This window comes from Neomonachus schauinslandi, chromosome 14, assembly GCF_002201575.2.
Source record: "Neomonachus schauinslandi chromosome 14, ASM220157v2, whole genome shotgun sequence".
Classification (NCBI taxonomy): domain Eukaryota; kingdom Metazoa; phylum Chordata; class Mammalia; order Carnivora; family Phocidae; genus Neomonachus; species Neomonachus schauinslandi.
The window spans coordinates 82,089,874-82,113,668 of NC_058416.1; the positions used below are offsets into that span (position 1 = coordinate 82,089,874).

Sequence of the window (23,795 nt, forward strand, 5' to 3'; positions counted from 1 at the left end):
TGTGAGAGCAGACGTGTTGCAGGGCTGCAAAGGGCAGAACGAGGACCCCAGAGGGGATGTAACAGGGAGGGCCTTTCCACCGAGCAGAGCTGACCAACGATGCCCTGGGCAGCGGGGGCTTTAGCTGTCATGTCTGCTTTGCTAAAGTAAGTTAGCAAATGCTAGGCCCCATTACAGCAGGGCACATAGTTGTTATTTCATTCTAAATATGATCTGTAAGTTGAAATAATTCTTCATAAAATTATTTTAAACCAACAATTGCCTTGTTCAAGCACTCATTTGTTTGGTGGGCATCCCCGGGGCAGCGGGGACTGGAGGTACCTGGAGAGCCCCGGCCCTGCAGGGGTACCTGTCCGCTGAGGCAGCAAGTGCCCCATCACCAGGGGGCCTCAAGAAGAGGTTCTACAGCCATCCATGGGGATGTTTCAACACAAAGGAGGTTCACTCAGCAAGTAGGGAGTTGGACCAGCTGCCCTTGCAATTCCCAGCATCTATGTATTTACAGGTACATAGAGACTCCGAAGGGATAGGCAGGTAGGAGCAGATGGCCTTAAAGACAACTCAAAATTCATGAGCTTCCCGTGGGGCAGGGCCCAGCCGCCTAGACCTTGCTAGTCATCAACAGCCTTCCACAAACACTGCCTGGATGCACGGATAGGGTAAGGGCGTCTCTTAGCACACTCTTCCCTCTCCCTCCCGATTAACCGCAGCCCCACAGATCTACAGAGCCCAGAGCTCAGCAACTCAGCCTCTGACTAAATAAGGGACCTTCGCACTTACACCCCATATCCCCTGTGCCAGGCACTCTCCTACACACTCCATATACACATGAACTTCATCCTCCCAACTGACCATGATTGTCCCCATTTTACGGACGAGGCAATGGCAGCACAGAGCCATGTGTGAACTTGCCCCAGGTCTCACACATTTAGAAAGTGAACGAGGTCTGTGTTCGGAAGCACCATGCTAAACCGCAGAGGAGGGTTACCCTGTGTGCTCAGCAGGTGGGGAGCTGGGGTGTGAACAGTGTATGGGAGTCAGGAGGCTCAGCCCCTCATATGCCCTTCATTCATTACACTGAATGACGCCCAGAATCTGGCTGCACCCGGCCGGTAAGATCCCACAACTTACCCGTTCAAGCCCCCTGCCGTGGCCCGAGCCACCTCTCCCCCGGGGAAGCACAGTCCCTTCTGCCAACTGGGCTCCCGGCTCCCCGCCCTGCCTGTGTCTAGTGTGTCTAGTCTCTAGGCCAGTCAGAAAAGTCCTTTGTTGTGTGTGTGTGTGTGTTTTAAGTAAACTTTGTAGTTCAGTATAACAATAATCCTTTAAAAATCTAAGCCAGATGATACCACTCCTCTGCCCCAAATAGACCGCAGCCTCCAATTCCCGAGAAAACTCTATAAAGTCCTTCCCTGGATTAAAATGGCGTATGAGACTGAGATGTCTCGCCCCACCCACCCTCTTGCTCCAGACATGCTGGCCTCCTTATTGTCCTGGGACAGGCCTGGAAGGTTCTGCCTAAGGACCTCTGCACTTCCTGTTCCCTCCGCCCTCCCCGGATTTCTCACATCTTTGGAAGTCACTGGCACACCCTGTCCTCCTCATGCTGCCTTGTGCGTCCCCCTGGGGTTGCATCACCACCTGGAAGGGCATTTATTTACTTGTTGGCCTATTTAGTGCCTATTTCCCTGCCTGAAATGTCAGCTCTGTGAGGCCAGGGACTTTGGTCTTGTTGTGGAGTCCCCAGGGCCCAGAACAGTGTTGGGCATGATGGACGGACGAATGCTCCACAAACATCTGCACTGAAGTGAAATGAAGCTCTTCCCCGAAGATTCCAGAAGCAAACTCCCGGGCCAGTGACGGGAGGGCAAGGCCCAGGAAGTATGCACAGAGCCTGGCGGGTAACCCCCTCGGGACTGCAGAGGGAGTGCCAGAGGGTGTTAAGGGGCAGTGACTTGATCTCTGTTTTCTTAAGATCATTCTTTTAAGGATTTGCTGGAGAGGCACTATTTCATATAAGAGTAATTCAGGGCAGAACCTTAAAAAGAAAAGGAAAAATGTGATTGGCAGAGCCAAGAGGAAGGAATGGAGGAGTCTCCCCTCCAGGGCGGACTTTGTTCTAACCATTCAACCTGATGCTTGCTCAGAACACAGAACTTGGCTTGCTTACTAGGTCCCCAAAGGCAAAGCCCCATAGCTTGTTTGTGGCTCTTATATGTGGGGAGGGCTGAAAGGCCCTGGGGGGGGGGGGCAGGAGCGGTGGGCAGGCTGCAGGGCTTTTCAGGAAAGCCCTGGGAGATTTCACAGAGCCCCCTTCACACCTGGCCCCAGCGGCTGGGCGGCACATTGAGGGATTATACAAAGGGCGCAGATGGAAGGCAAGGAGCCCCTGGCTTGCCCTGTTCCTTTTATAGGCAGCCCTCACGCAGAGGGGGCAGCCCTGCAGCCAAGTCCAGAAGCACTTTCAGTGCCCCACAGATTGGGGGTGGGGGTGCTGGGGCACCACGTGGGTCCTAATTCCCTGCTCCTGAACACTGCTTCCCACTTCCTAGGCTGGAAAAGTGGCCACAGAGGTGATGGAAATGCTCCAAATCCCAAGTGCTTTATTGCTGCAGTATAAGGCATGTTCAAAGGCTCAGCAGCTCCCGAAAGGGGCAGGACAATTACAGCCCATAAAGGAGAGGAAGGCAGGGGTGCAGGAGGCAGGTCAGGCGCCAGAGGGTCGAGGGGGCAGCCGAGCCCTAGGACACAGCCGGTGGGGTGCCTAGGGGCACAAGGCCCTGCCTGCCGGGGAACAGATCCCCGTGGGCTTCCTTAGAAAAGACTCCCTCAAAGCAGGATGTGAGAGGCGGCGTGGAGACTCCCAGTTCCCCTGACTGGTCACTACTGGGCATGAAGCGCCAGGGGATAACGTGTCCCCACGTCCTGGTTACGGCGCACGCATCATACCCACTGGGTCTGCTCTGGATCGTCTGTTTGGGGAGCCTGAGACCCTGGGGGCTGCGAGCAGCTACCTGTCCTGCTGCCCTGCCCACCGACTCCTGCCCACCCTGGCCATATCTGCACTTCCTGGGAGAAATACCAGCCTCCAGGTCTCCAGGTGAATGACAGGTGCTCGCATGGGTGCTCCCTGCACAGGGAGAGTCCTGGACAACAAAGCAGACAGGAGGGCTGTCACCACAGCACCCCAGGTCCGGCCCAGCTGGGGATTACTAGATACCTCATGAGGATCAACACATGCAACCTCAGACTTTGGCACTGTCCTCACCCGGAGCACAGTGAGCTCTTCCAGGTGAGCTGGAAAGGCAAGGTCAAGGCATACCGCAAGGGCCCAGCTGGTGGAGACGGGATGGCCTCACCACAGGGCTGTCGGGGAGCTCGCCCTCCACTACCTCCTCCAGAAAGACAATGGCCACCGGCCCTGGCCTCTGCATGTCCGCGTTCCTGGGAGGTGGCCGGCCTGGGAGCAGGAGGGAAGAAGGGAAAAAGACACACAGCAGGTGCAGGAGGGTAGGAGGGGCAGGCTTCCAGGCCCTCCCAGCAAGTCAGCTTCCCCACTGGCTCTCGCTCGAAGGAATTTTAAAAGAGGTTTTAAAAGGGTCGGAGAAAGCTGACCAGGAACACTCTTGGCAACCAGGAAGATCCCATTCTGTGCCTCCGGGGAAAGTTCCCAAAGAGAAACATTTTGTTCTGTGCCTCCGCTGCCCTGAGCAGAGAGCTCTCCTGTGAAAACCAGGCTGCGGCCGCTGCGGCCTCTTCGGCCAGCAGACCTTACCACTAAAGATTTATGCAACACCTACTCCTTCACTACCCTCCCTGAATCCTGGCAACCAGCCCAGGGAGGTGAGCATAAAATCACCATAAGGAGGCGGGGAAGGAGCTGAAAGAAAAAGCTGACCAGGCAGGAATTAGAATACAAAACAACAGTAACAAAAAACTGACTCCAAGTAGGAGAAAAGTTCCCATTCAGAGGACAGGCCGCCAAACCAGGATGACCTGTTTGCACAGATGGTAACGCTTCCTCGCTGATGTAACAGGGCCCAGACGCTCCCTGCAAAACAGCTGGCTGCTTTGCATGCAGCCTCTGAAATGGCCCTGCGGGGAATCCAAGGTTTCCGTTCGCTGGCGCACAGCGTGCAGCCGCATCCTGGCGGTGCTGGGTAAATAGAAACAGTTTCCATATGCCTCCATAAAGCTGCACCAGGGAGGAGCGGGGAAAGAACGGGCAAGAGGGGAGGGCTTCTGTGATCCAACTCCCATCCGGCAAGGGCAGGGTCTGCGTGGGCCGGGGAAGCCACTGAGACCTCCCTCTGGGGCCCAGGACCAGAGGTTGCCGTGGGTAAAAGGCCTACGAGCTCCTGGATGGGGAAGAAGGCCAGACTGTGACTGCAGCTGGGCAGGTTTACGCCGAGATCTCTACTCCCGTTCCACCCTTGCTGCTTTTCCTTCTCCTCCTCTTTTATGTGCACGACCTCGCCTATTCTCAAATACACACACACACACACACACACACACACCCTGCACATCTTCTTCAAGGCTCACTCGCTACTGGGCCCCTCCCCGCCCCCGGATCACCGTCGGAATCCCCAGAGCCTCAGTTTCTCCACCCACTAACTGGGACTGGGTCCAGCTGTGCTCCGGACGGCACAGAAACAAATGTGAATACCCACAAAGCACCCGGAGCCCTCCGGAAACCAGTGCCCACCAGAATGACAACGAGCCATCGCCCAACCATTCGCCAGTTGTCGCTGAGAGCCCCACTCCATGGGAAAAAAATACTCCAAGAGCAGAGGAAAATAAACCAGAGTGACACTGATGAGTTTTCCGGGCACCGCTTCTGCTGCTGGCTTGCTCTTCAAAGGCCCCCAGATAAAAATCGGGCAAAAGACACTCTACCGCAAGAAAGCAGAGTGCACATTTCCTCCTGCTCGGGCCTTCTCTTTCTGATGACTAGTTGCAAGATGGCGTGGAAGGTAGACCCATGTTATCAGTGCATGCTAGGAAAGACTGCAAACATGGACAGAGTCCCGGGCAGATATACTGACCTCAAGAAAGGCGAGGACTGGCGCAGAGCCAACCTAGCTGAATCGTTGGCCTCAAGCCCAAAACCCGTCCTGCCAAAGGCTCAGGCCAGAGGAGGAAAGGACAAACAAAAGGCTCAACTAGGCCAGTATTATGGGTCAAACACTGTTCTAGAAGGAGGAGCCTTGGTTTGGAAGTAGCCAGGATAATGCCCTGTGCCACCCTCAACTTCGTTTCCGGCCAGCTGACAGAGACCGATGTGGCCAAATCCAGAGGGATTCTCTGTAGATACAGGAGGTCTGCCACAGAAGGGCCTTGAACTGGCAGGGAAATGGCTAGAAGGTTGAGAGCAGTGGCTGTGAACAGAGGCTCTTGGGAGGGGCTGGGGACACGAGTGCCTCTTCGTAATTTAGGGCAGTGATTACTGCCCCAAGTGCCCACCCCCAACTGGCTACTCAGGGCACTTGCTCCCTGAGGTTGCGAACATGACCTTGACAGCCACTCGGTAGGCTTCATAAATCATGCAGTAATCTGGGGGAGAACAAGGGAGGGTGGAATTTTATAAGGCTGGCCTTCCTGATACAAACAAATATGGTTTAATTTAAAGACATTTATTCAGCACCTACTGTGTACCAGGCATTGTGCCAAGTGTTGGATTTGAAAAAGTCAAACCATGTACTTTGTCCTCATGGGGCTCACCATCAGGAGGCAAGAGAAGGAATGTGATTCTGGTGCGTTAAGTGACTTCTTAGTTACAACAGCCTAGAAAAGGGTATGAGAACTGCCCTCCATGGAGACTCGTGGCGGGGATTCAGGGGTGATGTCTGCGCCACTTCTGAAGGATGAAGGATGAAGATGGTTCACAAGGTAGATTGGGGGGAGGGTGAAAGGAACATTCCAGAAACAGGGAAGGTCACGCATAAAGCTCAGGGAAGCAAACAGCAGCCCATGTTTGGGAAGCTGGAGAGTTCAGTGATCCTGAAGCTGACCCAGGCAAAGACACAGCAGGAGGAGTGGACTGGCTGAAGGAGACAGAGCCGGAGCCACTGGGTTCCAAAGGAAAGTAACCTGAGCAGGTGTGCCAATCGGAAGCACGTGATGAGGTGGCCGGTCTTAGTGAACCTCGCAACCCCATCTACAGACGCTGTGCGCAGCAAAACGACAAGTTCGCTCTCCTAGGAAAGCATCGTGAGCGCACCGCGTGTAAGGCAGGTGCCTCACTGGGAGCCACCAAGCTCACCTCCACTGCCCACACGTCCTCACCACCCCACGCTGGCCACTGCTGTGCGCCCCAGCACCTCCACCTCCTGCCAGGGCACAGAGGGAGCAAGGGGTTGCCAGATGCCCACAGGCAGGATGGGATCTCTCCTTCCTTCATGCGTGATATTCAAGACTCGGCTTGCAATTCTGCTTCCTGCTCCTGAGTCACTGAGTTTATGGAAACAAAGGGCTTTCACTGGTACTGACCACTCATCACCAAGTATTTACTGAGCACCTACCATGTACAAAGTGCTCCGGGTGCCTTGAAAAGACATTTGTAAGGTCTGCGCACCCGTCAAAAGCCCCCCTCATGGGCGCCTGGGTGGCTCAGTCGGTTAAGTGACTGCCTTCGGCTCAGGTCATGATCCTGGAGTCCTGGGATCGAGTCCCGCATCGGGCTCCCTGCTCAGCGGGGAGTCTGCTTCTCCCTCTGACCCTCCTCCCTCTCGTGCTCTCTGTCTCTCACTCTCTCTCGCAAATAAATAAAATCTTTAAAAAAAAAAAAAAGCCCCCCTCACTGCTTCTCTCTCTCTCTCTCTCTCTCTCTCACACACACACACACACACACACACACACACACGGCTGCAAGCCCCACTCTGTTTACCCAATGAGGAGTGCAGCACCTGTGCGAACATCTGTCCCGCGTTCACTTGGAAGCATTGGAAATGCTAACTGTGAACCACACGGGGACAGGGAAGGGAGCTATGGAAGAGAGCACCGGGAGAAGAGGCATCTTTCACCGCACGCGGGCACGTCCGAGCCCCTGCAAGAGGTCAGCAGACAAGCGGCGTTCAGAGGACAAGTCTGGCTGTGAGACTCACTCTCCAGGACGCCACCTGATGTGTCAGCTGATGCGTCAGCACAGATCGGAGCCCGCACCGGCCCCTGCCTGGGAGTACCTGCGGGGCTGGCTCGACCCAGCTTTCACAAACACTGGCCACACTGCAGCATCTGGATCTTCCATGGCTGCTGGCAGCCCTGCTCGGAAGAGCAGTGACAAGGAGTGAGGTGGCCAGAGGCCCAGGGCCCTTGGGGAAGTGATCGTGGTCAGAAGCCGACATCCTGCAGAGAGCTGGAGGGCTGAGGCATGCCACTTGTTCAGAGACCTGTGCTCATCTGGCCCCTGCCGCTCCCAGAGCAGCCACCGGGGGCCCGAGGGCCTGCACAGTCAGTGGCCAGGCACTGCCCTCCGCCTCCTCTTCCTTTTTCCTCAGTTTCCCTTCCTGTTGAGTGAGGCAGGCCGCCCAAAAGAGGCATCACGGGTAAAGAAAAATACAATGGAAACCAAGAAGCCAACCTAACGAGTGGTTAGGTTGAGAGACAGAGCTGCCTGAATTAAACTCTCCCTGTAGTGCACCCAGGATGGTGGTCAAGGGAGTGAACGTATCATTCTTCCATTTACCATTTAAGAAAATGCCAAAATCAGCTAACAATTCCTTAAGAGGAAGTCAGGGAATTTAATAAGAGGAAGAGCACATTCAAGCCCTCCATCCAGAGTCCTTAAATTGCCTACTCAGGGCTCAGGAAGGGGCAACATCACTACTTTGTTGAAAATGAAACCCTGATACTTTATTATTACTTATTGTTTCCACTTACTGAGTTGGTCCTAGGCGATGTTATATGGAATTTCCCACTTAATCTTTATGTCAACCCTGAATGGAGGTATTCTTATCCCCACTGTACAGATGAAGAAACCAAGGCTCAGCTCCTCACCCGAGCTTGCACAGCTACCAGCTGGTGACGCCGAAATTTCAACCCCGTCCTTCGCTGTAGACGGAGAGTCTCTGAAGAAACAGGAGAATGTTGTAGAGTACCAGCAGACAACATCGCCCACCCAACACACACACATTTCTAACGACCTGAGAACTCTCCCAAGCCACCCCTATCTCCAGACTTGTGAGTCTCTAGGCACGCTGGGCCGGCGTCTGATCTCCACACCCGAAAATAGCACAAAATAACCTGCAACACGACCACACGGGCCAACGGGCCTAGAGGCCGTTGTACTGAACAAATGTGGGCCCTATCGAGGCAACCAGACCGGCCCCGGGGTGTGCTGTAAAAACTGCGATTGCATGGGGCGCCTGGGTGGCTCAGTCGTTAAGCGTCTGCCTTCGGCTCAGGTCATGATCCCAGGGTCCTGGGATCGAGCCCCGCATCGGGCTCCCTGCTCCGCGGGAAACCTGCTTCTCCCTCTCCTATTCCCCCTGCTTGTATTCCCTCTCTGTCTGTGTTTCTCTCTGTCAAATAAATAAATAAAATCTTTAAAAAAAAAAAAAAACTGCGATTGCAGACGACAAGGTCAGCCAGCCAAGTGTGAACAGCCGAGCCCGCAAGAAGAGGGCACCCTCGGGAGTCACAGAGAGGAGACATCACGCTTGTCGACGACCACCCACAAGTGAGAGCCAACACATCCGGCAGCTTGGAGGGGCTCCAAGCCATTAGCCAGCACTGAGCACCACCGCTCTGCCCGAGCTGATTTTCAGCAAGAGCTAAAGGAATAAAAAAAAATAAAAATAAAAATAAATACTGAATCCAACAAAACGAGAGATTATAGCAAGAGAAAAAAGGCAGCCTAGAAATGGCAGGGTGGCGGGGTGAGGGGTGGGAAGGTGGGAGCCAAGCACCCCAGGCTGCCACAGCAATTATGAGACATGTGTGGGCTCGTGGAGAAGTGCAAAGCACTAGAACCATCCAAAAAGTCAGCTCTTCCCAGGCGCAGCAGGGGCCAGGCCCAGCCCTGACTATTTCTGACCCATCACATGTGTACGAGTCTCCTTGTCACCCCAGATGGCTCCAGGAGCTGGCTACACTGTGACCCACAGAGTCACCTGGGGCCTTGGATGTTCTGTGAACCTGGTGAGTCACTCCCAGATATGTTACTTCACATCTATTTACGAAGCACTCAGGCTATGAGTAGAAAAGACACAGTCTCTGCCTTTGCAAAACTTGTACTACCAGAAAGAGGCACATTCGTGCCCCACATCAGCACCCAAAACAACAGCACCCAGCCAGACGTTACCCCGAGGGGGGCACTATGTCCTCCTGTCTTGTCCAACCTGGCCGCCTCAAATGGGCATCACAGAGACACTGAAAGACATCCACAAACAGGTTAAACCCTGATTGAAAGGAACTTGGTTTATAAAACCCAACTCGACACTGGATGAACTCAGGGGTATTAATCATACCATGAAGATGATTTGCCAAACTCAGCCTTCTTGCCCATATTTTAAATTATCTACCTCACCAAAATTCCATTTTCTTACAACCTTTAGGAATCCATCATGGCGCAAAGCAAACCTCAATTCAGTCCGTAAGACATTAATCAAATCTACCACATGCAGGTGCTGTGGAGGGAAAGGGCCTCTGTGCCTGGAGAGCAGAGGAGGCACAGACAGCATAGAGAATGGGAGGTTGGGGATGGGCAGCCACTACCCTAACTAGTTAGGGAGGCCTGGGGAAGGCTCGGTGGAAGAACAGGACAAAGGTCTTCAGCTGGAGAAAGTTGGAGTGGGGATGGATCAGAAGCGAGAGACAGCAGCCCATGGGGACACTGGTACTGAAAAGTGGTTTAAATGAGGTTATCTGAGCGGTGCCATGTTTTAAGACTTCTGATTATCGGTTCTGAGTTCTGGGGTGGAGTAAGAGAAGGGAGGCCGGTCAGCCCAGAGTGTAACTGAGAAGACATTTCTCATGGCCTGGAAAGTGCTGGGACCCCTGCCAGGGGCTTGGAGCCAGGCAGGGAAAGTGGTCAGAGCACTTGGTTTCCAAGGGCTTCATCTTACACTTGATCCGAGAACTTGGTCTAACCTTCACCACGGGAGCGGGTGGAAGTTTACCGTTTCCTTGTCTACACTCTGAGGTTAGTGAAACTTTCAAGGCTGCTCAAGTCTGGGCAGAGAAGCGCTCCTGCTGGGCAAGGCCTGAGAGAAGAGGTGACAGGGGTGTGGGATTAGGGCTCACAGCCACACACCTGCCTGCCCGAGCGCCCACCATCAGTGACAGAACGAATGGGCCCCAGTCTGCTTCACTCTCCACACCTCAACCTGCACACCTGCAAAATGGGGATGCACACCATTAGTGCACAAGGCCTGCTAGGGTCAACCGGCTAGAAACATTACTGCACACATCTTTTCCTTCTGCAATCCAGTGTCACAGTGCTTGGTGCCCCTAACAAGAGAGTAAGGAGACTGGCTCGGGGGAAGATAGACTTTAAGGCAGCATAAAGGACACTGATTTGCAGCTACTGGATTCACTGTCAGGCCTGGGAGTGGGGGAGGAACCCACAGCGCACTCACCGGAGATATTTGCAAGTGTCGATCCATAAGCTGGCTGAAGCCACTGTGCCTTCACCTAGCAGAGTCCCCAGACATAATCGAGGCTTTCATGGAAATACAAAGCCCCTAAATCATGCCTTCCAAAATAAAAATAAAAAGACACTAGGGCTGCAATATTATGCTCTGTGCTTGCTTTTATAGCTAAAATACATACATATATATGTGTATTTTTTAAATTTGCAATCCAAATACCCCAGTTGTATTCGCTTCCTCAGTACATGAAGGGTGGCTACAAGGACAGAATCCAACCCTCCTTTTCCCCATGGAGGGGAAATGCGACACATGAAGTCTTTATCGTTTAGGACGACAGACTAAGTTAGATCTAGTTTCCCGGCTGAGCTGACTGAGAACTTCCTGAGCAACCCTTGATTACAATGGATTGCTCAGGGGGCTGTATCACTGCACTGGAACAAAGCAGAAACTTATCTGCCGGATACAGTCGGAGGCCATGCTTTTTTAAATCAGGAGAGTAGGCCCTTTCTGATCCTAAGGGCTTGGTGCGGCGGGACTAGGAAGGGCACAGTGGGCCAGGGCACAGCGGAATAGACTCATCCCAACCTCGCTCTTCTTTCCCTGACTCCTTTCCCCTTGTCGGCCGCAGCTCCTGATGTGTCTAGGAGGCACGCATCTATGCTCCAGGCCAGGTACTGTGCGAGTACTCCTCAGTTCTGTATTGTCCAGGTGTTTCCTGAGGGCCCAGCATGAGGCAGGCGCGGTGCGGAGCTCCGAGGCTGTGCACATGACCCAGCCCTGGGGAAGGCCAGAGCCTGGTGGGGAAAGAAAGAAAAACGCCAAATCTGGTTCCTGCCGCTACAGAACACCCTAGGAGTTTTCTCTCCACCCACCTCCCAATCTCCAGGGAGAAAAGTAATTCCTATTCAGGGCTCCCCCACCTCAGGGTTTCTAAGGAAGAGCATCACGGTGGCTGGGGAAGGCAGCCAGAGTTGGCAAGAGGTCAGAGGGGAGATGCTTTGTCATCACATCACTTTCTGGCCCAAACAGATGTAGAAGCTCCCATGCCCTACTCGACCAAGTTCAAACTCCTGCTATTGGCATTTTAGGCTCTCCAGAAAATAGGTCTGCCTGCTCTGTCCCTACTCATGGCTCACGTCCACCAAGGGTTCCATCTGGTGTAAACCAGGCACTGTACGGATGGTCTGAGGTATGCCACCTTGTTTGACCCACGGCAATAAACGGCAGAGCGGATTCAGACTCAGCTGGTTTGGCCCGCGAGTGCGTACTCTTAACCACGGCCCACACCCGATGCGCCCCTGCTGCCCTGGCCTCTGGCTGCATGGCGAAGCGCACATCCTCTGCCCCTCTGCCTAGGCCACCGCCCCTGCCTATCTCCCCAGCATCCCCGACGCCCACCTGTCCCGAAATGCCACCTGGCCACAGGCCCGTCTGCCACTCCCTCAGCTGAGCCTTCACCATCACTTGCTCCCTTGACTCCAGCCACAGTGTCATGTCTGCCCTGGTGTCGTCTCCACCAGAATTTACTCCACAGGCAAACTCCAATGCCTACAGGCCCCAGGCAGGTAACAAACATGGGAAGCTGAGGTGTGAGACCACAGGTGCTACGTGCTCATCCTGTGACCAAGCATCAGGCCTGCTTGAGGATGCCACTTCTGAAAATACTGTTCAGGCCGAACAAAACAGGTCCACCAGGTCCCTGGGCCGCCACCACATTCCCTGGGCTCCACACCCAGCTCCAACCACTCCTCACAGGGCGGTGTGCTTGAATTCTCAGACACTCCCTGGAAACATGACCACGTCACTCTCCGGCTGAGAGCATCCTCTCCAGCTTCTCCATCACCCAGAATGAGATCCCAGCTCCTTGGCCTGGCCTGAGGGTGGAGGGTCGGGACAGAATCTCCAAGATCCGGAGCCAGTCTCTCCTCCCCATCCTCCACCCCAAGCACCCCCACACCCACACACTCCGACACCTCCAGGCCTCTGCCCCCTGCGCCCTTCTACCCCCTAGCTCCAGCCTCCGTTCCATAGATGGATGAAATCTGGTCCTTCTCTAGGCAAATCACGTGGAAGCAGAGAGAAAAACCTCCCGGCCGGTTCCAATTCCCACTGAATGCCACCCAAAGGTCAAGAACATCTCATGGGCCACAGTTCCGTGGTCGGCTGTATACTGTTTCCTTATTTTGAAGTAGCTGGTTCTGAATAGAAAGTCGAGGCTGAATCGGTGTGCTCTTGCTCAGGTCATAAAGCAGCGGGCCACTGACCAGATTTTATTCGGTCGGCTGTGTTTAAGAAATGAGAACTGGTTACCAACTGGTTACCAATATTTAAAAATCAGAAGACTTCTGACTAAAAGTGTAGGTTTTGACTTCTCTTGATACAGTGGAAAATCTGTAACAACGATCCTGTACGGCAGGGGCAGGCGGAGGGGCAGCCGCCGGGAAGTGAAGGCCCAGGCCCGCCGGGCCCCAGGACCTACGCTACAAGGTCAATTCCGCTGAACCAGATCCTCTTGAGTGGTTCCAACAGAGGCAGAACTACACATTTTTACAGCTAAGTAAGTCCCTCCCACAAAGAACAAACAAGGCAAAAGGGGCCCCCAGTGCCAAAGGCAGCCCAAACACCATGACCTAACTCAGTTATCCAATCCAAGGATATCCTCCGGGGGGCCCCGAGGTGGGATCACCTGCCCAGCAACCACTGACCTCAGGGGGTCACCCTCCTCAGGACCCCACCCTCTTCAGGACCCCAGGAGCCTTATGCCACACTCCCAAGCTGGTGTTCCTTTGTCCTTCCTTTCTACTCCCCAATCTTGACTCCTTTACGTTCTCATTTGCAGCCCCACCACTGTGATGGAGGAAGAGCTGAGGAAGGGCATGCATGGAGGAGAGAGCCAGAGTCTTCTACTGGGGGGAATTGTGGGTGTCCTTTGGGGTCTGGTTTTCACCTGCCCATATTTTCTGGTTCCTCTGTGATGATCCAATGCAGTTTGTACAATGACACCCCATTGGCTTGGCTATTTTTACACTAGGAAGAGGAGCTCTAGGTATGGAACTCCAATTTAGAATAGCACGTCTCGTAGGAAATAAAAGTTAAAAAAATAAAAATGAAAAAATAAAGAGGGAAACCGACTTCCTTTTGGAAAAGAAAATTCAGCCTAAAATTCTCCCTCTTCCACAGAGTTTACCTCTTGGCATGCAGCAACAGGAGTTAAGGGCCTGAGTCTGGGGTCAGAAGACATGAGTTCAAGGCCGTGGCTCTTCCTGGCTGCGTGACCTTGGGGATGTTTCAACCTCCCAGAGCATCAGTTTCCTCGCCTGTCAGACGGGGATCCTGAAGGTGCCGGCCTCACACATCTGCTGGGAGCACCCAACGAGAGAGCCAGCACGAGCAGAGTGCCTCTGGACACTGCCTGGCACCTGGTGTAGGGGCTTCATCCCTGAGAGCCGTGATCTTCATCGTGTATGACCTTACTCAGCTTGGACTGACAGGGAGAGAAGGGAAAGAGTGAAGAAGTGTCCAAATCAGGGAATTTGCCCCAGCAAAGGGATAAGGATGGAGAGCCGCCGCGTGGGCTCCCCAAACACCAAGGTGGGATGGAGGCAGTCCGGGGACCACCGTCCATCTTGGGGCTTCCCCTCAAGAGCTGGCGTTTCCCTCCTGGGCCACCATTCGAGGTGGCCTCGGGGAAGGCACCGCCATCAGGAGCCCCCCGAGACGCACTGCTGTGAGCCATCCCAAGCCCTCCCATGCTCCCTCCCTGACTTGGAGGCTGAGAAGCCGGCTGCTCTGGCTCATGGAGCGCTCCGGAGCAAATGTGAACGGAGAACCCCCCGAGGCGCTGGGGGGAGAGCAGTGCAGCCGGCGCTCCAGCCCGCACCCAGCTGCCATGACCGCCATTTCGCCACGGTGGCTTTCTCCGTGTGGACGGGAGAGATGGCATTTCGTGGCAGGGGGGCCCCAGGCAACAGACAGGATCCCTCGTGAAGACGCGGAGGGCTAAGGAAGCGAAAGGCTTCAAGTCTGGGTTATGAGGCTGCAACCCAGCAGGCCGGGTGCTTGCTCATTTTAATGGGTGCGGCCGCCGGCCTGGTGACACCCGGCATTCTGCCTTGGTGAGGCCCGAAGAAAGCCCGGGAATGACTCCGCGGAGCCAATGCCCAGGATCCCCGGGAGGCTGTGAAAACCTAATTGCTGTTTGGTGTCCAGCTGCCGAGCTGCCTCCGCCTCCACTTCCTGGCTCGCTGGTGGCCACCCGTGGTGCCGGGAGTGAGGCAGACAGGATTCAGATCCTGGCCTGGGTTCAGGACCCCTGCTCATGTACCATGATATTCCAAAGAAGCAGCCCGGTCTCCGGCCATGACAACAATGCCTATGACTGGCCGAGCACTTCTTGTGGGGAGCATGCACGTGATCTCACGAAATCCCAACAACCCTCCTGGGACATGCCAGCATGACCCCACTCTACAGACTAGGAGGCTGAGGCTTACAGAGGCAAAGATCCCTACGTGGCTAGACCTGGAAGCCTGGAGCTTGACTGTGGAGCCCGCATGCTGAATCAGTCTACCACCCGGGGTATCACACGTGGCAAAAGCTACATGAGTCCCTTGGACAGTGTTCACTCTTTGGCAAGGACACTGGGCAAGAACCGTGGGCACAGATTTCTGTGATGGAGAGCTCACTTTGGGGTTGATCATCCTTGGGTGGACAGCCCCCACTGCTCTTTCCCAGCTCATCCTGGCTACACCTGCCCCAAGGCCAACAGCTCTGGCCCACCTTGACTGAGCCTGGTGCCAACTGGCTCTGGCTACATGAAGACTCTGGAAAAGGAGCCAGGATGCCACATGTTGGCCCCCTGCAAGGGGGCAGTGGCCCTCTACATTGCTAGATACCACACTGAGCAAGGTAACTCCCGATGGCAAACTCGGCATCACGGTGAAGGAGGAAGACAGGGCTCCGCTGCTCTGTTACCTTAGGCCTTATCCCTGCATGGCTTGTCGCCTGGAAACCAGGGACCACCAGCACCAAAGTAGCCCCATGAGACGAAGTGTCTCGGCCACTCCCCTCAACCCCAATCCTTTTTATACCCAGAAAAAGCATAGTGTGCAAGCCCATCTTAGGCAACTGTTGGGTCAAAAGGCAATGAGAAGGCAAAAGGTGAGTGTGACCAGAATTCCCTTGGAAAATCCTTTGTATTGCCCCCAGTGTTCAGCCTGATACACAATGCACACCGTGAGCTATTTCGAAACCACACTGTCAAACGCCAGCCCCACTGCCCATTTTCAAGGTTATTCCTAATTTCCAGGCTTTAAATACCTCTGCTTCTACCTGCCTCCTTTATCAAGCTGACATCTGCCTATGAGTCATTCATTAGCATTTCGGCAGCCACTCTTATAGCCCAGAGACGTCTGAGTCTTGGATAAAATCCATTCTTGCCCACAAAGGGAAAAAAAAAATGATCCCAACCCTCCAGATTCCTGTGAAGATAACACCCCAGCATAGGCCACCCCCAGCGTAGGGTCAAAGGTCAGAGGCAGCACAGCCAGGTTCCTGCATACCTGCATCTGAGGAGAGGGCAAGGAGGGTTACAGGCTGAACTGTGTCCCCCTAAAATTCCTATGTTGAAGTTCTAACCCCAGGACCCCAGAATGTGGCCGTATTTTAAAGAGGTAATTAAGGTAAAATGAGGTCCTATGGCTGGGCCCTAATCCAACCTGACTGGTGTCCTTGTAAGAATGGATTAGGACACATTAGGTAGAAGGTCAATGCCAAAATCCAAGGATGAAATAACACAGGCCAAAACTGTCCTCAGACAGGCCAGACTGTTTTGCCAATGAGCCTTGAAGGATTACAACTATTAGTTCTTGGAGGTTTGAGCAAATGACCTAGTAAGAGGGTGAGAGGGGAAACTGAGGCACCAACACACTGTGCGGAAAGCAGTTTCCCTGGACCTTGACAGTTTTATATTTCATTGTTCTTAAATAGCCAAAGAAGCCACCGACTTCACCAAGATAAAAATAGCCTTACTAGAGGCCCATCCAAGGCTGGTTTTATTGTCTACTTGGCCTATTTCCCACTCAAGCTTCGTCAGTGGTTCAAAACCTGATCTTGACACAGAACTAGGTTGCTCTTCCCACTCTGAATCACAGGACAGCCACACACCCTGGCCATCAGCTCTGATACTGTGGAAGGACTTAAGAGAGGCACCCAGACAATGACCAGGATTCCAATTTGGAATCTTGAGCCCGACTACTTCCAGAATGATCCACACCCTTAGTATATTAACCGCCCACCCTTGCAGTCCATTCCCTTTTTGGCCATGGACCTGACCACCCTCCACACTAGGGAGTATCCTACTTTGAAGCTGAGACTAGGGGGGACACCTGGGTGGCATCCAACTCATAGTTGAGCACCCAACTCATAACATAAAACAAAACAAAACAAAACAAAAATGAAGCTGAGGCTAGGTCACGTTCATTTACATCACTTTCTTCAAAGCACCTTACACAGTGGTGTGGGGTGGATATCAGAGGGGCCTTATTGCTTAATAGCTGTGTGACCTTGGACATTAACCTCTCTGAGGCTGTTTCTTCCTCTGTAATATGGAAAATAATTTTATCTTGAGGTTATATGATGAGATTAATATATGTAAATGCGAAGGGCTAGTACTTGCATTTACTAAGGGCTTGTGATGGAACAAGGAGAAGCAGGAGAGCAAAAAAGGGAGGAGGGGGAGGGGAGTCAAATAGTCCTGGGTTCAAATCTATGCTCAACCACTTGCTTGGCTATGTGACCTTGGGCATGTTATTTTACCTCTCTGACTCATGGTTTCCTCCTCTGTCAAATAGGGATAATACTGCCTACCCTACAAAAGGATCTTAGTTAAGATAACAAATAAGAAAGAGCCTAATACTTAGCTTGCCAGCTCTAGGGCATTTAAGAAGTGAGCCTGAGGGGTGCCTGGGTGGCTCAGTCATTGTGTGTCTGCCTTCGGCTCAGGTCATGATCCTGGGGTCCTGGGATCGAGCCCCACATCCGGCTCTCTGCTCTGCAGGAAGCCTGCTTCTACCTCTCCCACTCCCCCTGCTTGTGTTCCCTCTCTTGCTGTGTCTCTCTGTCAGATAAATAAATAAAATCTTAAAAAAAAAAAAAAAAAAGAAGTGAGCCTGAAATCAGAGCCACTGATTTCTCCACCCTGAATGGCACTTAGGGAAGAATCTGATTTCTATTCGGACCTCCCTGGACCACCCAGCTCTACCACTCTAAGTGGGGTGAACATGCCGAAGCAAGGAGAGGCCAGTTTATAGGGAGCCAGGCCTCCCACAGCACTCCCATCCACAGGAACACTGCTGTCCTTCATCACTTCCAAGGGGAGGCTGCGGAGCTCCCTGCAACTCAACTGTGTTCTCTCTGGACAAAGGAGACGGGAGAGCCAGGCTCGTCTTTCCCTGGACTCAAGTGTCTTCATTTGTGAACAGAAGGACAGCAGTACCCCTCTGTCCTGGCTCAGGAGCATGGCCAGCAGATGGAACATCCATTTGGTGAGGAGATCCTAAAGCGTTAGTCCCTGACATCTTAGGACCCTCCACAAAATGAAAGTTATTTTAAGGTTTCCTGGACCTAAGGCCTGGGTTTATGAGGGAAATGGCTCCGGGACAAGGACCAGAAAGCTTTTTAAGGTCTCTCATTCTGCCAGAAACACAATTAAAATGTAAAAAATTTAAAGCTCGCCTCTCTTGGGCTCACTTTGTGCTAGGCGCTGGTTTAAGAAGAAGACAAAGCAAAACCCCAAACCCTCAAATCAATGGATCACGGCAAATGCTTGCCCCCGTCCCACCCTGTCCTGGGCAATGCAGGGACTGAGCTCTACCGTGGAGAAGCAGTCATCTCTGCTTCCCTGCCAAGAGTTTCAGGTTGGACAGAGGAGGCTGGTGTTGAAATCGGTTTCTTTTTTTAACATGGAATGGGGCAGGGAAGCTAGCCAAAGAGCAGATTTGCCTGAGGTCCCCAGTAAGCATCCACAAACAAAGCAGGGTACCTCAAGTGCAAGGGAGGTAAGGCCCTGAGAGAGGCGAGAGCCCCGGGAGGGCAGGCTACTCACTCCCTGGAAGCATCCCTAAGCTGGGGATGCAAGATTAGGACTCCATGGCCTGCCAGTAGTTTGTGTCAGAACTTAGGGGTCAGATGTAGGGCCAGGCATTAGAATACACGCATCTACTACCAGACCACCAAGCCCACAGCTCACCCCCTGAAACAGAAAAGCTGTACCCCGTCCCCAGCGCACCCCACAGTCTTACTTCTGCTAGGCAGCTCCTCTTGGCCCAGGCCGTTGGAGGGAGCTAGTGGGGCACTGCCACCCTCGTCCAAGGTCAGGATGAGGGGAACGTCGTCATCTAAACTCACAGCCATGCTCTCCTCTCCTGCAGCCCTCAGGATGCGATGTCCAGAGCTTTAAATAGCCTCTGCTTTGAGCTCCCTTTCAAAGCCACTGGCCCAGAGGTGCTTCTCAGAAACTCCTCCATCAGAGGCATCTTCTAGGGTTTGGGGGATAAAAAGAGAAAAACGATTATCAAAATACAACCACTACTGAAGAAAATGTTCTGGAATTAGAGTGGCAACAGTTGCATAACCATGCAAATGTACCAAAAACTACTGAATTGCACCTTTTAAAATGGTGGATTCTTTATGGTATGTGAATTATATCTCAATAAAGAGTATTACAGTAATAGCATTAAAATATTGGGGGGGGGGAACTCTGTAAGAACAAATACTGAAAATTTAAGCATAATTATGTCTGGAGATTGAGATTATGGCTAATATGTTCTACCTCCATCTCTCTTTACCCTTGTTTATGTGTTCTATGAAGATCTTAAAGATTTAAAAAAAAAATACAACCATTAAAATAATAGTAGTTCATACTCAATGAGCACTTACTATGTACCAGGGGCTCTTCCAACAATTTTTAAGTAAACCTGATTGAAACTTCGTAAGAGTAAGTAGGATCATTAGCCCCCATTACAGAGTGGGAGACTCTAGGCTCAGAGAGATTAAGGAACTTGCCCAAGAACCCAGAGCTAGAAAGCCAAACTTTGGGTACTACACAGTCTAGCTCCAGACCCGTTATCCTATCCACTACACTACAATTTCTCCAAGACCCAGCCTTGGTATTTACGTAGCACCTAGCTTCAATGACGTGTAGAGGTCGTGTGCCAGATCACCTACACGTGCCCATATCATTCTTATATAGGCATTATTCTCCTAGATTTTGGTGTTTTAGGAGGAAGGAGAAGAGTATTTTTTAAAATGACGTCCAGAGTCACACAGCAAAAGCGCTCATCCTGGACTCCCAATTTTAAAACACTCAGAACTAGCCTGTTACAGTTCCTATTTATACACATTCCCATTTCCGCTGAGCAGGACCAAATGCAAAGTAAAGACTCAGCAGATCTGGCAGCAGACCTTTGAACTTGAAAACAGCAGCAGGTTCCTTCCTCAAGCTGAGGACTTCTGGGCTCAATCAAGTCGGCCTCCAAACTCACCCACTAAATGGCAACCTGGCAATTTGCATCTTTCACACATCACCAGAGCAAGTTCCTATGTGTCAGTATCTTCTTAAAACTAGGCAGCAAAAGTGAGCATCATTCTGTTTGCTGGGCCTGTCGCTCTCTGCTCTCAACTTCCTGTAAGACTTTTTTTAAGTTTCCCCCAGGTCTGGGGATTAATTTTACTTTGTAATCTCAATAATGGAGAGACAAAAGAGGAAATCCCAAATGAGACACTACTATTCGGCCTGTCTTAAGAATTTTATGTTTTACTTATTTTCTTTTTGGTTTAACTTTTTACCACCAGGTATGTTCAAATATACTCAAAAATAGAGAGCATATGTAAAGGAACTTCCTTGTATCCATCACTCAGCTTTGACAATTAACGTCTTGTCATCCTCTCCCATGTTTATTTTACAGGCGAGAGAGAATCAATCAATCTTCTCGTCTCACCGAAAAGAGGTTTCTAAATTTTTATCGCTGTTATCATAATGGCTAGAGGTTTTTATTTTTAACTGTTTAATTTGTGACCGTTTGCTTGCAATGCATATGCAGTATCTTAGCTCTGTGGATCTCGACCCGGGTGACTTTGCTCCCCAGGGGATACCAGCAACCTACAGAGACATTTTTGATTATCATAACTAGGGGGTGGGGGTGCTCGTAGGCAGAGGGCAGGGATGCCCCTAAACATCCATCCTACAATGCACAAGCGAGACCTATCACAATATAGAAATATGTGGCTCAAATGTCAATAGCACTGCTGTTGAGAAATCCTATTTAGCTCATATCCCCACTTCACAGACGAGGAAAACTGGGGCTTAGAGGGGTTAACTTACAAGCAGGCAAGTAGGAGAGCCCAGATTTCCCGCGGGCAGTCTGAATTCAGGGGCCCTCCCCACTTAACCATTACCCTCTCCCTCCTGGCAGAACCAGGCCCCCAGTTTGAGTTCAAGCCCATCATTTTGCAGAGAGGAAAAAGTGAGGCCCAGAGGGGAGAAGGGACTTGCCCAAGGTCACACAGTGCAGGACTCCTGAGTCCTAGCCCAGCGCTCCTCCCGCGGGCTCTGCTTCTCCCTCTATAGAGGACCCAGAAGGGAAGGGTCATTCGTGGGGACAGGTCCCAGGAAAGCGGGCCAGCAGCCATCCGTGACCCGGGCACGAGTCTCCGTGGGTGGGGCGCCTCAGGGAGCCAGGGAGCTGAGCAGATGGCGGGGTGGGGTGGGGGACAAGGAATGCGGGCTCCAGCTCCACGTGCTCCCCAGCCCTGGTCGGGGCCCCCGCGTGGGGGTCGCCTCAGGAAGCCGGGAGGCAGGAGAGCAGGCGCCAAGCCCCGGCCCGGGCTGAGGGGACAAGAGCGCGGCGATGACTTCCCCGCAGCCCGTCTGGGCCCGCCCTGCCCGCCTCCCACAGCCCAGTGCACAGCGGCAACCCCTCACTCCGCGCCCTCTGACCCCTAACCCCTGCCCTCTCCGTCAGGCCATCGCTCGCACCCCTCGGATTCTTACACGCGCCGCCCCAGCAACCCGGACCGCGCGCCGGGGTCCGCACCGCGCAGCCCAGCCCGCGGGTGCCGCCGCGACCAAAGCCCCGAGCCTGGAGCTCTTGCAGCCACAGCAGGCGCCGCCACTTCAGCCGCTGCCACCACAGCAGCTGCGCCAGCTCTCCCGTCCACCGCCTACCGTCCCTTCCACCCCGCCGGCCCCGCCCCATTTCCCCTTTGCGGCGACCTATTGGCTACCTAGGCTGCATGATGAGCTCTGAGTGGCCAAGCCTCACGTCCTTCCCCAGTTCTCTCCCGCTGCCGTTGCCGGACTCCCTGCCCACCTCCTTGGGAAGGGGAGGAACAAATAAGCTCTGCCCCTTTCTCCTCCCACCCTCCCCGCCTTACTCGTTCAGCCCAACCCAGAGAAAGTCCCGGGTCTTTCAATTGGTGGAGGGTCAGAGAGGCGGTGCTTCTGATTGGTCAGGCCACAGGAGGTGGGGCGAACTGAGAGGAACAAGAAATTGAATGGTGAAAAGGAAAGTCAGTCAGGTGCCGAGTCCCTCCTTCAGTGATTGGCGGGTAACCTAGCAACGCAGGCACCGCGGAGGGAACTGCGCTGAGAAACCTGGAGCCCTCGAAGCAGGTGAGTTGACCAGGTGGGGAATGGCCGGGAATGAGAGAGAGATGTGGAATGGGGTCCAGCCCGCTACCCTTTGGCTGCCCAAAGAATCAGCAGCCCTCACCACGATCCTGTCCGTGCTCCAGACAGTGCCCTCCAGCCCCTGCCTCATTCCAGACCTCCCTCCCCACTGCCTGCCAGGATTCCTGGACATCTTCTGTGTCCCTGCCTATACTCTGCCCCTCTGCGTACCACTTCGCATCCCCGCTTCTTCATCCTTAAAGCGTGGATGAAACCGGTCAAGTGGAGTCACATCCTGGTTAGCTAATTTCAAGTCAAACACAGGTGATGGGGATGAAAGGGTAGTTTATAAATTCCCTACCATTCCACCCAGCGGCCATGCATGCATTCCAAGGTGAGCATGCAACGAAAGGCATCTTACTTGAGTGAGTGTTCAGATTAGGTCATTTTGATTATACCAATTTTTGCCTTTTGTGCTAACAACTTTAGAACTTAACTCCCATTCTTGGCCTTAAAATGTGATTTCGTTGTACATTCAGAAGGTTTGTTGTAAGGATTAAATGGGGTGAGGCAACGAAAAGCTTGGCATGGAGCTGAGCTCAGTAAATACTGGCAATTCTTTTTTTTTTTTTTTATTTGACAGAGAGAGACACAGCGAGAGAGGGAACACAAGCAGGGGGAGTAGGAGAGGGAGAAGCAGGCTTCCCGCAGAGCAGGGAGCCCGATGTGGGACTCGATCCCAGGACCCTGGGATCATGACCCGAGCTGAAGGCAGTCGCTTAACCAACTGAGCCACCCAGGCGCCCAATACTGGCAATTCTTTTTCTTCCTAAAGCACATTTGTCCTTGACTCTTCCTGCTTAAAATGGATGGGGGTGGGGTCATCTGGGTCCATACCTTAAATATTCATATATTCAACAAGTATTCACTGAGTGCCTACTACCAGGTGTTGGGGCAAAGTGATCAAAAACAACCAAAAAACCCCTCATTTTTCCACTCATGGAGCTTGTCTAATGTGGGAGGTAGTCATTAATCTAGTAATATACAGATAAATGTATAAATATGCCTGCGGAGATTCATTTCCAGAATGATGCAGCATGGAGGTCAACAAATCCTTTCCCCAAAAAGCAACTCAAGTCCATCAATGGATGAATGGATAAACATTTTGTGGTGTACACACAACGGAGTTAGATTCAGCCTTTAAAAGGAATGAAATTCTGATAAAGGTTACTAGAATGGACCATGAAGACATAATGCTAGGTAAATATAAGCCGGTCATAAAAGGACAAATATGTGTGATTCCACTTATATAAGATACCTAGAATAGCCAAATTCATAGAGACAGAAAGTAGAATAGTGGAACGAAATGATGATACACATTACAAAATGGATGAACCTCAAAAATATTAGGCTAAGTCAGGGTTTCTCAACCTTGGCACCTTTTGGGTTGGATAATTCTCTGTTGTAGGGGGCCATGCTGTGCAGAGCAGGATGTTTAGTGTTATCCCCAGCCTCTACTCCCTCCCAGCTGTGACAACCAA

At 52.5% G+C, this 23,795-nt stretch overlaps 1 protein-coding gene across 1 annotated transcript in view; it reads right to left on the reverse strand.

The window, feature by feature from the left end:
- The window catches only part of TPCN1 (two pore segment channel 1), a 58,358-nt gene extending 36,537 nt beyond the window's left edge, over positions 1-21,821 (reverse strand). Inside the window, exons 1-2 of the mRNA XM_021698635.2 lie at positions 21,637-21,821; positions 18,887-19,123 (exon numbers count right to left, since the gene is read on the reverse strand). Coding sequence (XP_021554310.1) covers positions 18,887-18,998 — 112 coding nt within the window. The 5' untranslated portion in view covers positions 18,999-19,123; positions 21,637-21,821. The remainder of the gene's footprint in view (positions 1-18,886; positions 19,124-21,636) is intronic.
- Between the last annotated feature and the right edge of the window lie 1,974 nt (positions 21,822-23,795).